Genomic DNA, 17,025 nt, shown 5'->3' with positions numbered 1-17,025 from the left:
GGAGAAGTTGATTTGAAGTTCGAGCTTAGGTGGCACTGACAAGGGATGAGACAGCCCTGAAGGACGGGTAGGAGGGAGGGGGCGGATTGTGCAGGGCTTTCCAGTCCCTTAAAGCGACTGCTTTTATTCTGAAAGAGGGAGCCATGGAGTGATTTGGGCCCAGAAGTGACATAATCTGATCTGGGGTTAAGTGTTTCCCTGTGGCTGTTGTGGAGACGGGTGGAAGGTAATTGCAGTGATCATCTGTTGGCAAGTGCGATTGGAATCACGGCCCAAACAGATTTTTTTTTCTCCTTAATCTTCAGCTTTGATTTTATTAAGAATATAAGCTAACCACAGGGTGTTACCCAATAGTTGCTACTTGAGAAGTCAAAGGGAATGAGTGGTACATCCATGGAAGAGAATTACGTAACAATTAGTAATGAGTTTTACAAAGTTTTAGAGACATAAGAAATACTTATGGCTTAATATATGAAAATAGCAGGAAAAGTTTTCAGTATGATTGTCGGTTCCCTGAACCCTGAATGTACGAGCCTAGAAGACTAGATGGGAAGAAATGCAATGTAATATAAATTGTGTGCTTTTCTCTTGGTGGTTGGATTATGGATGATTTAATTTTCTTGATACTTTTTTGTTTGCAGTTTTTTAAGTGAGGCTATATAGGTTTCATCGTTACAAATGTTATCTTTAAAAGCCTCATTGAGTCTGAGCCACAGCTGTCCTTTGACCTAAGCTGCCAGCACTTCCCGGCCCAGGATCACGGATACCCCACTGCCACTTGGTCCCTTTGGGCCATGGTTCCTTTCCCTAAAGAGAGCGCTCTACCTTTTACCCCCAGTTTGGCAAGAATAACCTATGCCATCCTTTAGGGCAGATGGCACCATGACCCTGTAAATACACTGAGATCATACCAGTTTATTTTGGTTGTAGAAAAAAGAATGTTTCAAGTCCCTTTGTTTTGGGGGTGCCAGTAGGCTAACCATTACTGTGTGACGCTCCTTATGAAACAGGCACCATGCGGGCCGTGCGGAGACACCTGTTCCCCCAGCATTCAGCCCCTGGCCAGGGCATCGTGTGGGAGTGGCTGAGTGACGACGGCTCCTGGACAGCCTACGAAGCCAGCGTCTGTGACCATCTGGAGCAGCAGGTGGCCAGGGGCAACCAGCTCGTGGACTTGGCACCCCTGGGCTACAACTACACCGTCAACTATGCCACCCACGTGCAGACCAACAAGACTTCGCTTTTCTGCCGTAGCGTGCGGCGCCAAGCAGGACCCCCGTACCCGGTGACCACCGTCATTGCTCCTCCGGGCCACACGGGAGTCGCCTGCTCTTGCCATCAGTGCCTCAGCGGCGGCGGAACTGGCCCCGTGTCAGGCCGCTACCGCCACTCCATGACCAGCCTCCCCGCATACCCTGTCCCCCAGCCCCCCACCAGGACCGCCATTGTCTTTGGGGCACACCAGGCCTTTGCCCCATACAACAAGCCCTCACTCTCTGGGGCTAGGTCTGCGCCCAGGCTGAACACCACCAACCCCTGGGGTGGGGCGCCGCCCTCCCTGGGGAGCCAGCCCCTTTACTGCTTCAGCCTCCCCCACCTGGGACCACAGCACCAGCCCCCAGGACCATCCACTGCCAGTGGAGCCAGGTATCTTGTGTTACTGGGGGTCGCTGTGTCCCTCTGGGGGCCTCTGGGGGTCAGCAGGCTTGGGTTTTGCTTTTACTTAGTTGGGGAGACTCACCCCAATGCCTGCAAACCTGGCACCTGCTTCCTTGGTTGTCCCTGCTATGTCGTCGTCTCCTTTGCGTGTCCCATGTGGTGCCACAGCTGCCCACAGCCTTGCCTCCCATAGAGCCCACCTGCCCTCTGGGACGTGAGTGCTGCTAGGTGCCACGTGGGTTAAAACCAGTCGTCTCTGTTCTCTCGGGAGAATCGGGCCCTCTGTGTAGAGCAGTGAACCACCTTCCGGCTGTGCCTGTGTGTCACGTAGCTGGTGCCATGTGCCTGAGACATTTCGCTGACTCCTGTGTGCCAGGCACGGAGGACATAGACAGGGAAGGTTCAGTCCCCTCCCTAAGTCTTGTCCAAGGAAAGGCTGTGAGCTCAGTTTTGATGCTTAAACGCTGGTTGAGGGGAGAGCAAAGTGTTGAGTGTGGGGGTAGGAGCAACAGGTGACAGGATGGCTCCGATGCTGATGCAGTCCAGCGTCCAACAGAGCTCTGCACCTGGAGAAAGGTGAGATGGGCCCTATTCAGACCAGGTGGCACTTCAGAGTGAGCCAAGCTTCTTGTTGGCCCTGTGGGGGTGTTCCCGGGGTGCTTGGAGACCTGCCACTGGTGAGGGCCTTGTCATTGATCGTTACTCAGTGTTGGGTTTGGAGACCGTGTTGAGCATTCATAGTGGTAGTGGGATGGGGGCTGATTTCTGAAAGAGGGTGACCTGGGCACGTGGTGACTGGAGGTGCGGGCCCATGGCTGCCCTGTCTCCCAGGGGTCAGCAGCTTGCTGATTGGCACCGACTCAGCCAGTCAGCATCGCGGTGCTGCCTTGCTCACCCAGCCCCGGCCCTGCCCACTTGACCACGATGAGGGCTGATGTCCTAGTGTGGCCAAGACCTCAGCAGCTTTGTGGGCCTCTCGCATTTTTCCAATCTGGGTTTCAGAGGACCCTGCCAGCTTTGATAAGACACAGTGACAAGTGCCATTCTCTGAGCACACGTTCTAGCCGCCCCGTTGAGCAGGCTATGTGAGCGATTGCATTAATCCTCGTAACGGCCACATGGGGGGTGGTGCTTACGGGTGAGGTACTTACAGGTAAACTGAGGAGCTTACGGGTAAACACACTGAGGCTGGCTGACGAGATTGGGATTAAACCCAGGCCCCAGAGCGGCCGTGTGGGACACGTGGAGTTCTCGAAGCTCTCTGAAAGGCGGAGCGAGAGGAAGGCAGACGGCATCCCGAGGGAAGAGCAGAGAGAGTGGCAGAGAGGAGAGCTGGGTCCCGGATGGCGCAGGGCATCTCCTCCCTGGAGTTGGGGCGTGTGGATCTGAGATCCTTCTGGGGATGGGCGCCTTCTCTGTGGCCTTTGACATAGAAATAAGCAAGCAGGATGTGTGCTCGCCCCGTCCTGCCCAGTGCCCGGTGAGGGCAGACTTTCAGAGAAAAGTGCTGTGTCTGCCAGCCCAGAATGATTATCAGCAGCGCGAGAGCTACCAGGTCGGCTTTGCCGAGCCTTCTGGGGTTCTTAAGTTCTTAAAATTATTTTGAGGCAAATTTCTAGATGGTTCTAGAGCTGGGGTTCTGGGATTTAGCCAGGTGACTTAATAGGCTTGGTTGCTTTCTCCCAAGTGTGGGGCTCCCGTTGGTGTCCCCTCCCCAGCCTGAGGGCCGAGACTTGTTCAGGCCAGGCACGTTACTGAAGGAAAGCAGCTGGGCCAGACAGGCTTACCTTTGCTGCTGGGCCACACATACCGCTGCGTGCCCCGCATTGTAAGCCAGGAGGGAACCGGGCCAGCCGGCTCTGTTAGTTGAAACAGCCTCAAAGGGACTTGCCTCCTAAAGTGGATGTTCATCTTTATCTCCTCCAGCTCGTGGGGAGCTGGGAGGGGTGTACTTCACTTGCATGAGCCTATCCCAGCTTTGAAAAACAAGGTTTTCCTGTCTGTAATTTGTCGCGGGGCCTCTTCAGTTAACCCTTCTCTAATGGGTGTTGTAGAGCCAGAGGGGGGCTGAGTAAATGGCTGACCTTTTAAACCCAGCAGGGCTGGGAGGATTAAAAATACTTGGCAGGTTGGTCGCCCCTAGGGGCTGTGGTGTAGTTCCAGGCCAGATGAATGCCGCAGCGTCAGGTGCAAGTTACCGTGTGTGGAGGAGAGAAGGCAGCACGACGGCCACCTCCAAGGGCTAGGGAAGCCGGAGAGCCGGCCATGTGTAGAACACATGGGAGAGTAAAACCAAAATTTGTGAAAGCCATGTGGTTTCAAATCACTTCTTGCTCAATGCAGGTGAAACCTTGGCTGGCTGATTTCCTTGTGCCCTGGGAGGCTTTCTGAGTAGGCGGTAATACATGGAGAAGGTGCATCCTTTGTCGCTGAGCTGCTGGATTTAAGTAAATTTCCTGGTAGCTGAAGTTTATCCCTTTAAGCACAAAAACTTGTGTTTTAATGATGTTGGGTGGAAAACTTTCCAAAATGTGTCATGCACACTCGTCTTCTTTCATAGAGGGTGTGCCGGCTTGTCGAGCATTTTAATGACTTGGGACGATGACTGTGACCAGCAGACTATTGCAGTTCTGCTGTGGCTCAGCCTCACCGTGCTTTGTCCCTGCACTAAGTGGCCCTAGGGAATGGCTCTCCCAGTTCGCTTTCATTTGCTCTGTTCTCACTGCCGTCCATTCTCCCTCTAAAGGCGGCCCACTCCCTCCTGCTGTCAGCCAGGCTCTTGAGGCTTGTTTGATTTGGAGTTCTGGGTCCCACGTGGGCCTTCCACCTAACTCACTGCAGGCCTCTGGGTCAGTGCTGTTCCCTTTCCAGCTCTGGACTTGGGCTGGCCAGTTTCTGAAGTTTGCTTTTGCTCTGATACTACTGTGGGTTTCAGGGTTTCTTGCGGCCCTTAAGGAAGTTGCCTGGTGGCCCTTCAGCTTTCCTGTACCCCCTTTGTTCCTCTGAGGCCTGGGGAACAATGGACATTTCTGTGAACAATGGTAGCCTCACAATGGCCCTGGGGCCTTTGGGGATTACTCTCATCTTACAGATAGAGAAATTAAAGCTTGTCAGGGGACTCGACAGGCTCGAGGGCACGCAGCTTTAAGCAGGAGCAGGCACTGGAAGTGGGGTGTCCAGACTCCACATCTGATGCTCCTTGTGCTGACCAAGTTGTTGGAGGCCCCCCCAGTTGGCGCTGGCTTGCTGGCCTGTGGGGAGCTTGCATTTCCTTAGTCTCCAGCCTCCTAGCACTGTCCCTCGCCTGAGTCTGTCAAATCCTGTCTCTGTAGAAGACTAGAAGTCCTCATGTCTCATGTTCTCAGCTCCATCCGGAAGCTCCTGGAAATGGTGTTAGAAGGAAGGCGAAGTAGGGCCTAGTAGGTAGACCCAGGAACCGAGGAGTCGGGGAGGGAGGCCTGAGACAGTGACTGAGGAAATTCTCAGAAGGGCACTTCACGGAGCAAATGGTGCCCGATCACATCAGGAACATTCTGCTCCTCTGAGCTCTGAGGAGGGTGGAGGGGACCTGTGATCTCCAGGGTTCTGTCCGCCTCTGAGAATCCCCATCTTGGGCACACATCTTGGGATGCATCTTTTTCTGCGTCATTCCCTCTGATCACTGCAGGGAACCGTGGGTAGGAGCTGGGATACGTCGTAGGGGAAGTGGTCATATCAGGAGTTCCCTATGCAAATAGAACCAGTCATGGTTCCTGGTTCCTGGTCCCACTTCCAGGGGAAGCTGCCCACTGGAAGCCTCGCTGCATGTCTCTTTTCTGCTCTAATTCTTGGGGGTGAGACGTGAAACTAGGCCTCCCTCAGATAGGTGCCTCTCCCTGGTGAAGGAAGACCCCACTTCCTGGAGCCCGTCTGGGCCAGTGGTGCCGAGCCCACTAAGTATAGCCCACGACTTCTGAGCAATTGTAGAGCCTAGCTTCTGCCTTCCGGCTTCCTAGCTAAGGGCTCAAGCTCAGTGTTCCCTGGAAAGTTGGCTTGGGAGCTGAAAGATGCCTGGAAGAGCTATATCTTCTCAAATTCCTTTACTTATATTATAAAACCTGAGAATTGCAAAGACCATCAGAGACTATCTACCTTCCTTTAAAAAAAAACCAAAATGGAGGAAGAGGCTCAGAAAGTGGGGTAGGGATGGAGCTTGTTCCAAATTAAACAGAGTTTAGTGGGCCAGCACCTTAGCCCAGCCCTCTGGCACTGCGGAATCGGAGCACTGCAAACTCAGTTGCGTCGTTTCCTTAGGGTTGAGGGTGCACCAGGGCAAGAAGTTGCTGATTGAGTAGTATGGCCGCACAGGCTGTTCTGTTTGGGGAAGACAATCCAGAAACAAAAACAAGCCCTTTCTTCTCTCAGCCAAATAAATACCAGAGCACCTGCTGTGCTCCAGACCCTGTGTGAGACCCCGAAGGCTTTCAGCACCAGCTGAGTGTGAGGTTTTCTGGTTTGGAGCAGGCCCTGTAGTTTCCACCAGCAGGATCTGTGACCCATGGCTGGTGGTGAGGAAGGATCTGGGGCAGCTTCTGAAAGCATTGGCTTCTGGCAGTGCTGGCAGCTGTGCGGGTGGCACAGTAGACTGGAGCCGTCCATCAATTTGTGAGCACCTTCCCGGTTCCTGGCTCCAGGCTGGGCCCAGCAGAACAGAGATGGATGTGCCCAGGCCCTGTCCTTGGGGAGCTTCAGTGCAGGGACTGCGCGGAAGGGTTTCGTAACTTCCTGTGTCATCACCTTTAACACGGGAGGACTCAGGAATCGCGAGGGGAGGAGCGAGCTGGCAGCCATCTCGGGCCGTCTGCACGTGTGTTCTCCAGTGCAGGGCTCCCTCCAACCTTAAGGACTTGGGTTGATTATCATTGAAAAACATGGCCTAAAACCAAATGAGTGAGTTGAACGGAGTCACTGTGAGAAGCGAGACCTTCATTTAAAAAAAAAATTTCCTTTATTTAGAACAATTTTAGATTTACAGAAAAGTTACAAAAATAGTACAGAGAGTTTCCGTATCTCCTACACTTGACTTCTCATATTAGTGTCTTTCATAACCATGGTACAGTTTCCAGAACCAGAGAATTACCGTTGGTGCAGTACAATTAACTAAACTAAAAGGCTTTGGTTTTCACCAGATTTTCCATCACTGTTCTCATTCTGTCCCAGGATCCTCTGGGACCCCACTTTGCATCCAGTTGTTAATTCTCCTCCTCCTGTCTGTGACAGTTCCTGGGTCTTTCTTCATCTGCCATAACCTAACACTTTCGTGAGTTACTTTGTAAGATGTCCCTTAACTTGGGTTTGTGAGATGTTTCCTCATGATTTGGACTGAGGTTGTGCAGTCTTGGCAGGAACCACAAAAATGATGTATCCTCAGAGCGTCATTTCTTAGGGCTTCTGATACTGATTGGTCATATTACTGGCAATGTATCTTGATCACTTGTTACAGTGGTTTCTGCCCTGTTCCCCTCTACAGCCACCATAAAGCTTTCATTTTGATGGAGCTGGTGAGCTCAGAATTCTTTGTCATCAGAGTCTTTGGATTGTCCAGGAAAACATTTTTTGACAGTTAAAGCTTCATTCTTAATACCTTGTAAAAAGATGAGACCCCCCCATACCCCAGCAGTCCCTGCCTGCCATTCCCTCCTGTCCACTGCCTGGCTTTCGTCACTTGATTTTGGCAGAGAAAGTGACGGTGGGCCGGGCTCTGAGCTTAGCATCTTAAGTATTCAGATTCTGTAGGTTAGTTTGGATCTGAGAGTGGTGAAATTCAGATTTCTTTGCTCCTCTTTCCAGATACTCTTCATCAGGATCTTTAATTAAAAAAAAGAAAGAGAAAAGCAGAAGCCCTCACTCCACAGAAGCAGCTGTGGAAAGTGAAACCGTGAAGGGGTCTCAGCAGCACCAATGTATCCCTAACCCGGTGTTTCTCCAGCTGCCGTTTCTGCTAAGTCAGCTCCAAACACTAAGCTTTGCTCTCTCTTTTCCCCAAGTGCCTCCCTCCCCAGCGGTCCCGTGAGCAGCCCTGGGAGCGTCCCCACCACTGTGGCCGTGCACATGCCGAAGCCCAGCAGGGTCCAGCAAGCGCTTGCAGGTAGGCACGCTGCTCCTGGTCTCGGGGGTCCAAGAGGACTTGGGGGTGTGGGAAACTGTGAGGTGGGGGTCACCCTCTCTGTTCTCATGGAAACCCAAAGGGGCAGTACCTCTTGTGCCTCTGGTGACTGAGCCTGGGGTGCCCCTCGTCTCTCAGTGGGGGTCATGCCTGATGACCATGCCTGCCCTGGTCCGTGGACCTTTCCCCATCTTCTAAATTTTCACATCACCTTGAGTTGTGGTTCAAGAGTCACTCCTCTGTTCTGAAATGCATTAGGCATGTCCCTGAAGAAACCCTCTGGGAAATTTCAGAACTGTCTCAGCTGGAGTGACATGCTGAATAAGGGGCTTTTGTGCCAAGCTAGATCTTTTGTTAACCATGCATCTTGGAACTGTTATTAAATTCTTTTTACAGATGTTAGGGAGACACCAGAAGTTATTTTTTAACTTACGAGAAATGTAAAGGGTTACAGAAAGGTAAACTGAGGGTAGTGAACCATCATTGAAAGGTCAAAATGGAAATAAGCAGAGCACCAGTGTGTGTTAGGTGAGCCACTGTGATAACACAGAGGGGATTGGAGGGGACGGTCTTAGAGGCAGGGAGACCCCGTGGAGCCTGACTTCACGCCTCAGGTAAGCTGGCCCGCCTTGGAGAGCTGGGCTGCAGCCCCAAGCGCTCTGTCCTTAGCATCTGGCCTCTTAGTTACCGCTGTGCTGCTCCTGGGTCTGATGGGACAGCTGGGAGGGATGAGGGGTTGATGGCTGTGTATAGACAGGCAGAGCTGGCCTGGGGCAGGAGGAGTGTGGCTGGACAGCTCAGATGAACAGTCTCGGTGCGATGGGGTGACCTCTGCCCACCCTTTCACCCCCCATGGGAGTGTGTAAGCTTACAGAGATCGTGGGAAGAAGGGCCCTTAGAGGAAGTGGGAAGACCAGTCAGAGAGGTGATTGAAGATGGAAGAGGGGGGTCGGGAAAGCCCCAGAAGGGGAGACCCTGCCCTGTAGGCCCTCTGGCACCTGCTTCAGCTGCTCAGCCATCAACCCTTTGCTAGGGCAGAGAAAGCAGTGAACAAAGATGTGGTAACTAGAGAGTTCCTGCCCAGTTTAGATCTTCTTGTGGCATCAGAGGCCATAGGTAAGTCAGATAAGGGTGTGTGTGTGTGTGTGTGTGTGTGTGTGTGTGTGTGTGTGTGTGTCCGTATTTCCCTGAAAATAAGACCTAACCAGAAAATAAGCCCTAGCATGATTTTTCAGGGTGCTCAGAATATAAGCCCTACCCCAAAAATAAGCCCCAGTTACGATCGTCAGCCAGATGGACACATTTAGTACGTCTGTTGCAACACACATGGACGTCTTGAATTATAAAATATTAATATAAATTAAATATAATTAAGTAATATTATTGATATTAATACTTAAATGATAATATAAATTATAATTAAGTATTTGTAAATACCCAAGTGGGCGCCTTTGGATGAGAGGTAAACATCTATATAAACAGATGAACTTGAGACATTGCCAAATGACCAATCGGAATACAGATACAACGCACAAATAACGTGCGCACTTGATAATGAACAGATGTGGTTGTGTCTAATGTGAATCTTCATAATTCAATACGTCGTGTGTTGTAATGGATGTACTTAATGCACTCGTGTGAAATAAAGAAACGTTTTCTGAATTTTGGTGCCTGCAATTTTTCGTCGTGTAACTGTCATCAATTTTTTTGCCACTCCTGTCTCGTAAGTCTTCAGTTAACACTTGATTTAATGGTAGAGTTAAAGGGAATAATATTTTGACCCCCAAACAAGATGAGTGTGCAAAAAGAAAGAGTTATTCCGTTGAGTACAAGAAAGAAATCATGGAGGACTCCCGGGGCAAGAATCTTACGGCTTTCTGCAAAGAGAAGAAGGTGGATCTCCGAATGATCCGAACATGGCAAGCAGAGTATAGTAACCTCAGTCAACAGGTGGACGAGGGAAATGCTAAGAAGCACAAGTGTGTCTCAGGTCGGTAACCATTATTTCCTGAGCTGGAGGACATCATCTGTGAATGGATTGCTGACAGCAGAACAAAGGCTTTGGTTGTGTGCAGGGCTGATATTCAAGCATTTGCCTTTGCAATGGCACCACAGTTAGAAATATCCCCAGAAGAATTCAAAGCATCACAACACTGGCTGGATGGCTTCCTTCAGCGATATGAACTGCCTCTAAGATCGACAAGACAACACTGTTCAAGCTGGAAGACACTGAAGATATTAAACATGCACTTGCATTCAAGTCCTTTGTTGATGGCATCGACTTTTCTACATACCAATTCTCCAACATGATTGCTGTGGATGAAACTGCAGTGTTTATGGGCCAAGGATCTCAAACGACAATTGATCAGAGGGGTGCCTCGTCAATCTACGTTCCCTCCACTGGTTACGAAAGTGCACGTGTTACCTATATTTTAGAAATTCGTCTGGATGGAAAGAAAGCCCCACCTCTAATCATCACTAAGGGCAAAAAAGATAAGGGTGAACGTGTTTCAGGCATTTATGTTCTTGAAACCAAAAAAGCCTGGTGCACACAAGCAGTTATAAGGAAGTGGGTTGATTTAATGCTGCCACTTGTTTTGCGAGGTGGCGAAAGAGGTCTGCTAGTCTGGGATTCAGCCAGCACTCACTGTGCTAAAGACATGAAGAACTTCCTTGCAGAGAGAAGAATAGATCAAATAATGATTCCCGCAGGAATGACTGCCTACCTCCAGACTCTTGATATTGCAATAAACAAGCCATTCAAGGACTATTTGCGCATGGAAATCTATGACTACATTGCAAATAGAATGGAGAGAAATCAGCGTGGAAACTTTGTGAAGCCTAGCCTGCAAGAGGTCGTGACTTGGTGAAGAATACCTGGGATAGAATCACTGACAGCTGTGTTGCCAGTGCACTACGAGCATGCTACATGGACAAGAAGTGCTCGTTTAAGGAGAGCTCTATTGCTGGACATGAGAGATTGGGGCCAATGGTTCTACAGGAAATGGCGTCGCAAGAAATTCAAGCCGGAATTCGGGGTTTGGAGAATTATAACGATATTCCAGAAGAAGCTGACATGACTGTATTTGAATAAATGTAGATTGTTGTACATGAAAAAATAAGACATCCCCTGAAAAGAAGCCCTAATGGGTCTTTTGGAGCAAAAATTCATATAAGACCCGGTCTTATTTTCGGGGAAATACGGTAGTGGTCTTGCAGAAAGGTTGTAGGTGAACAGGCCCGGCCTGCACATGGCCCAGCTCCATGCCGTTCTGTAGTCGCTAAGGCTCTAACATGTATGTTATAGTAACTTCTCGAAGTGATCTGGGTATTGAGCTCTCGCTCCCTCTCTTCTCTTGAGGCCAAGGGCCCTCTCCAGGCTGCGTCCCAGATTGTCCTCAATCGTGTCCAGTATTTTCACCGTAGCATCTTTGCTGCAGACATTTATGCCGCATAACTAATTGGCCATAAGGTAGTTTTGCCATAAAAAGAATAAAATAACTGATTAACAGGGGTTTTTTTGTTTGTTTGTTTATTTTTTGGTCTGTTTGGTTTCATTTCTCCATTAACGAAGTAGTGGAGAAAATAGTTAAATAATAGTGGTGGTTAAAATAGCATTTCTTCCAGATGACGATTTGCCCCACGAGTTAGCTGGTTATTTTGAAACACACCACATTGGGAGGAGAGAAAAGAGTTGACCCCCATTTCCCATAGAACGAAGACATGTGCTTAAGTACAGTCCACAAAATAAAATCAGGTATTTGCACAGTATTGCCATGAAGGTATTCAAATTTTTATATTTCACAATAAAGTCTTTTTAATTTTGTTTTCATTTTTAATGTCCCTCTTTTGTTTGTCATGTCAATTGTGGCAGAATTGCCTTATGGCCAATTATTATAATTATGCAGCGAAGTGTTTGTGGCAAAAATGCTTGCAGCAGAGCTGCTACGGGGAGAGTACCTAGAACTGTCCTCACTGTCCCCCAGCACCTTGGCTCTCAGAGCAATCCTGGAGGCGGGTGGGTATTTTAACCTCCATTTTACTCATTGGAGAAATAGACTGCAAGTTTCGAGAATTTGGTCCCCGCTGGGAGCCCATGACCAGGTGCCGCCTCCCCTGGATGCAAGGCTCTGGCTTGTACCTGCTGGTGAGGCCATTGTCTAGGGCTCCAGGGAACAAGAGCTCCTGTGCTGGCCCCTGAGAAGCAGGTTCTGGAGAATGTCCTTTCAGCCTGGGCTGTTTATGGATTTGGGAATATGGGTTCGGGCACGGCTGTAGTGAGGTGGGCATTTGGGCACAGGGTTTTGCAGGTAGTTTACAAACAAGTGGTCGTGCTGTTGGGTGGACTGTGGCCCCCTCTGTGCTGGGCCACAGAGGAGCCACCTCCAGGTCAGGCCAGGAGTGCCTCAGGTGACAGCTCCACTGGCTGCTGCATGGCTTGGCCTTCTTTTGGGGGGTTGGGGTGGAATGGGACCCTGATGCTGGGGCCAGGTTGCCACCCTGTGAGGGAGGAGGAATGTGCATCTTGTGTTGCTGCAACGTGCCCGAGATCGGAGAGCCGAGGAGGAGTGGTGCTGGCCTTGAACCCTGCTTGGCAAGGCCCGAGCCGGAGGAGGAGGAGCTTGACCCTGAGCCGTGGTCACTGGATGCAAGGCTGACGCTCGGTGTCAGAGGAGGGTGTTTGCACATCTGCTGTGTATGAGCACTGCAATCTTCAGGGGCTCTGACAGCAGGTGGGAGCCCTCTCAGAGGCGTGGAGGAAAAGCTGTGGCTGTTTGAGCTATTAGTGTTTTGGGGATGTTAGGAGTTTGGGGGGCTGTCCTGAGCTGTTGCGGAAGATGTGATGGTCCACTCTTGGTGTCCTCCCACCATCTGTCCACTGGACACTTTCTGGGGGGTGATTTTCCCACTGTGTCACGAGAGGTAGGCTGGCCCTCTGTAGGCTTCTAGGTGGAGACCTGTGTCTGAGACTTGAATGCAGGGGAATGGGTCCGTGTCGGAAAGGGCAGGAGCGTCGTTTATGCTGGCCTCCGGGACGCTGGCGGTGATGCTCCCAGGGGTGACTGTCCCCAGCTCTTCTGTGACCTGGCCCTGCCCTCGGTGCTCACTGCGGGGGAGACGGTCACAGAAACAGACGGAGCGAGTCTTCAGGTGGTAAGAACACTGAGCAGAATAAAGGAGGCCGAGCTGGAGGGGAACGTGCCCTCTTAGCCGGGGTGCTCAGGGAGGGGCTGCCTGCTGAGACAATGCTTGAGGAGAGGTCTAGTTGAAGGGAGGGAGCTAACTGATGTTGGAGGAAGAGGCTGGGGTCAGTACAAAGGTCCATGGTTCTCCCCATCTTTCTGCCCCGTGTCTGCTTGTCATTCAGTCTGCCTGACGTTTAGTTCCTAAGGGAAGCCACATTTAAGCCCAGGAGCAAACCTTGGGACCCTGGTGGCTTTGCATTACCTGACGAGCAGGCACCCAGGGTCCAGCCTTGGTCTTCTGATGGCACTTCAAGCGACCACCAGAATGCACCCCACCTGACTGGGCTGCGCTGCCCAGGCTGCTACTGGCCCCTGCTTCTGTCCCTGACCAGGCACGTTGGCCACATCGAGAGCCTTTGATCTTCCGGTGGAGGCCACTGCTGCTGGTCTGGTGGGTCCCGAGGCCAGGTGCCCCCTTACCCCTCTGAATGGCGTCTGTAGTGGGCAGCGCGCTCTGCCTGGCCTGGGTGGGGAATGGAGCCCAGCAGGGCCAGGAGCTCCACTGCCCACCCCAAGCCGCCCACGGTGCCCAGCCCCAGAGCCAGATTCTGAGCACCTGGAAAGCCACCCTTAGGGAGGTGCCCGAGGAGAAGCCCAGAGCTCCCTTCCCTGGGGAGGGGGTGCCTTTGAGCCAGACTGAGGACAGGCGGCTGGGGAGGTGGTACTATGGACAGCATGGTAGGCTGAGAGTGTGACAGGAATAGGGACCCCAACAGGAGGACATGCTGTGTTCAGGAAGTGTTGGGTCCTCGGGGATTGCAGAGTGCAGTGTGGGAGGAGGGCCAGCTCGTGTGGAGTACCAGGCTGAGCAATGAGGCTGCCTCCTGCCGGCATCCGGACCCATCTCAGCAGGGCTGCCTGATGCCCTGCCCACCCGCTGTGGGCCTGCCCACCGTACTCCACCCAGGGCAGAGGGGCTGTTTAAGCCCCGGCCCTGCCGAGGACACCAGAGAAGGAAGGAAGCTGTGGCCTTCCTTTGCTGTACTAGAAGAGCAGTCACGTGGGCCGTGGGGACACCTCACTTGGGGAGCGTTCCTGCTCGCCCACCCCGACGATGTGGCACTGAAGCCGCCTAGACAGGCCAGATAGGGCATGGAAAGCAAACAGCACCCCAGTGGAGGTAGGGTGACCCAGAGTCAAGGAAGCACATGTGCAAGAGGATCACGGGGAGGCCTGTGGGCTCTAGAGACCATCCACGTTTCCATAGCTTGGCTGCACACTTTCATGTCTCCCGTCTCTCTTTCCCTGTGCCTGGCATGGGGAGACGCCATCCGGAACTGCTCAGGAGGCTTCCTGGGGTGGCATCCTGCCCTCTCCTGAAGCAAACAGCTTTGCCCCCCTGCATACTCTGGGCACAGGCTGATTGGTTGCTTGTATAGACACCTGTGGAACTTGGGGCCAGGGCTCCAGTGAGCCGGGCTTCTCACTGTTCCTGGCCTGGAGCTTAGCCATGCCAGCCTGGGGAGGCCCTGGCAGCCTCGAGCCGCTGGATTCCCCCGGGAGATCGGTGGGTCCTGATGGCCGTTCACAGTACCACCTGGGCTCAGCCAGGGTTTGTGGACGTCACGTGCTGAATGACTCCTAACGTTTCTCCCCTCTGCATGTCTGATCTCACACCCCGTGTAGGCATGACGAGTGTTCTGATGTCAGCCATCGGACTCCCTGTGTGTCTTAGCCGCGCACCCCAGCCCGCCAGCCCTCCCGCCTCCTGTCTGGCCTCTAAAAGTCACAGCTCAGTTAAGAGATTGAGGAAAATGTCCATGAAAGGTAGTTCCTGCTCACAAATGCTCTCTGGCCTCTGCTCAGCCGCCTCCAAGTCTTGCTGCCTCTGACTCTCCCGCATTGATTGCTCTTCTCTGATTCCCACAGCCCTTCTCCTCTTCCTTCACCCCGCTCGCGGGGCCATGGGTTTCACGGTCCTCCTCCCTGTCCCTGGCAGCAGAGGTGGCCCCCTGTAGCCCCGGGTGCAGGTCCTGTCTCCCTGGCACAGTTGGAGTGGGATAGGCCTTGAGGATTCTGACTTTGCAAACACACGTGTGGGGTGAGGCCTGGCTCAGGGTGAGGGACGACTGTCCCTTCCACTGGGCCATTGTGTGTCTCAGGAAAGGCCCATAGCCCTGTCTGATCTACCTCAGAGGGGTCCCCCGATGACCACTGCCCTGCCTGTCACCTGGCTGGGGAAGAAGTGGTTCTAGAAGGTTCTGTGAGTTTTAACAAGACTTGTGTGGAGGGGCCTGTAGGTAGTAAGTTGTAAACTTTTCCTAAAGCCAGCTGTGGCTCTGGCTCCATCATGGGGCCAGAGAAGCACAGACGTTGCAAGCCCAGTGACCTTCAGGACAGTGTGCTGAACAGGGGGCATGGCTGCAGCGCTCACTAGGTTTGTGATGTCACGCGAGTGAGTGTCTCCGTTCATGAGCAGGTGCCTCCTACTTAGCAGGTTTCTTGTGAGGAACAGAAAGTCCTGGCACATAGTGAAGCACCTGGCACAGAGTAAGGGTGGCTGCTCTGATCCTGTTCACTGCCTGTCCAACCCCCAACCCACAGGGTAGGAGAAAGGCCCGGGACAGGCAGGGCTTTACCTACCCGGTCCCTGCCCCAACCCCAACCCAGCAATCGAGGTGGGCTCTGCGCTCCTGATCCTGTTCCAGCTCTTACTCTGCCTTGGAGATGGAGACAGGTCTGTGGGCTGGGGCAGGCCGCAGCTTCCTGAGGCACTTGGGTTTGCCTGGAAAGAACACAGACCCTCTGGCCTTCCTAGGCTTGGATGGCCCTGGCATGGGGTTGCTGGTCACCTGGCTGGCACCTTCGTGGAGCAATGTGGAAGTCTGCCTTCAGTTCAGAAAGGCGGCTTGGGTGAAGGCAGCTGGTGGGGGAGTGGGATGCCAAGCCTGCCTCCCCAGAGGTGAGCCAGAGGCTGGTCCCAGGGGTGGGGTCCTGAGGTCATCTGCAGCCGGGCCTGTAGCCACCAGGCTTTCCTGCGAGGCTCCTCCCTCCGTGTGCGTCCCCACTGCCAGGACGGCTTCCCCGTGCCGCCGGTCGCGGTGGCTTTCTCACCACAGTGGCCAGAGCCAGGGTCCTAGAGCCTGTGTGTGTGTGGGTGTGTGAGGGGGTGTTTGTGGGTGTGTGTGTGGGGGGTGTTCCTTTGCCGGTAGCTGCCTTTCAGGTAACAGCAGCTCATGCCTTTACAGCTATCACAGCTTTGTCACTATTGTAAATTTGTCACTATTGTATTGCTCACTATAGTAAATATATTCACTTTTTAGACGAGGTAACTGAGACTCAGAGGTGACGTGATTTGGTCCCAGCACAAGAGCCAGACTCAGCCTAACGTTGCCTGGTTCCGTCCTCTCTGCTCCCCTCATAACTGTCACCTGGCTCTCTGTGGTCTAGAGGGAACTAGGTTTTGAACCCTCAGGCTTGTGCGTCTTTGCAGCCACAGGGCCGTGAGCTTCGTTCCAACCGGAGCCCCTTGGGTTCAAACCAGCTGGGATCAGGAGCTCCCCAATGACCTTGAGGTGGGATGAGGAGCCCTTCAGGGTCACTCCCAGGCTGCGCTGGTCTCCTGGGCCCCTCCTTTTCGCTCTTGCACAGGCTTTGCTGCCCTTCTCTGATTCTGCCGCTGCCTCTGTCTGGACAAACCCCCGGCCGTGCCAGTTCTCTCTCACTAGCTGGGGGAGTGTCTTGGCCTTGGGTGGGGTCTGTTGGTACAGGGTTGGTGCACGTGGACACAGATGAATGGGAGATTTTGAGAGGAGCCGGGCAGCCAGGTACTCGCTTCCTGCTGCATCTTGGCTGCTGCCCAGAGTCACTTGGCTTTGTAACTGAGTAGATATGTCCTGAGCCCCTATAGTCTAGGGACAGGCTCGAACACACTTTGCAGCTTGTCATGACAGCATCAGTGTGGCCATCACCTCCAGTCAGCGTGCACACAGGCTCACAGGGGGAGGCGTCCTCTACATGCTCAACTCATAAAAC

At 52.7% G+C, this 17,025-nt stretch overlaps 1 protein-coding gene across 5 annotated transcripts in view; it reads left to right on the top strand.

The window, feature by feature from the left end:
* DTX2 (deltex E3 ubiquitin ligase 2) overlaps positions 1-17,025 on the top strand; it is a 36,420-nt gene that overhangs the window by 13,401 nt on the left and 5,994 nt on the right. For 4 of the 5 annotated variants that reach the window (XM_033110540.1, XM_033110539.1, XM_033110537.1 and 1 more), the window contains 3 exons: positions 1,011-1,647; positions 7,686-7,786; positions 14,677-14,817. In XM_033110540.1, coding sequence (XP_032966431.1) covers positions 1,011-1,647; positions 7,686-7,786; positions 14,677-14,817 — 879 coding nt within the window. The remainder of the gene's footprint in view (positions 1-1,010; positions 1,648-7,685; positions 7,787-14,676; positions 14,818-17,025) is intronic. The other variant, XM_033110541.1, reaches the window with a different exon arrangement.

This window comes from Rhinolophus ferrumequinum, chromosome 7, assembly GCF_004115265.2.
Source record: "Rhinolophus ferrumequinum isolate MPI-CBG mRhiFer1 chromosome 7, mRhiFer1_v1.p, whole genome shotgun sequence".
In the NCBI taxonomy this organism is placed as follows: domain Eukaryota; kingdom Metazoa; phylum Chordata; class Mammalia; order Chiroptera; family Rhinolophidae; genus Rhinolophus; species Rhinolophus ferrumequinum.
This window is presented reverse-complemented; position numbering and strand designations above follow the sequence as displayed.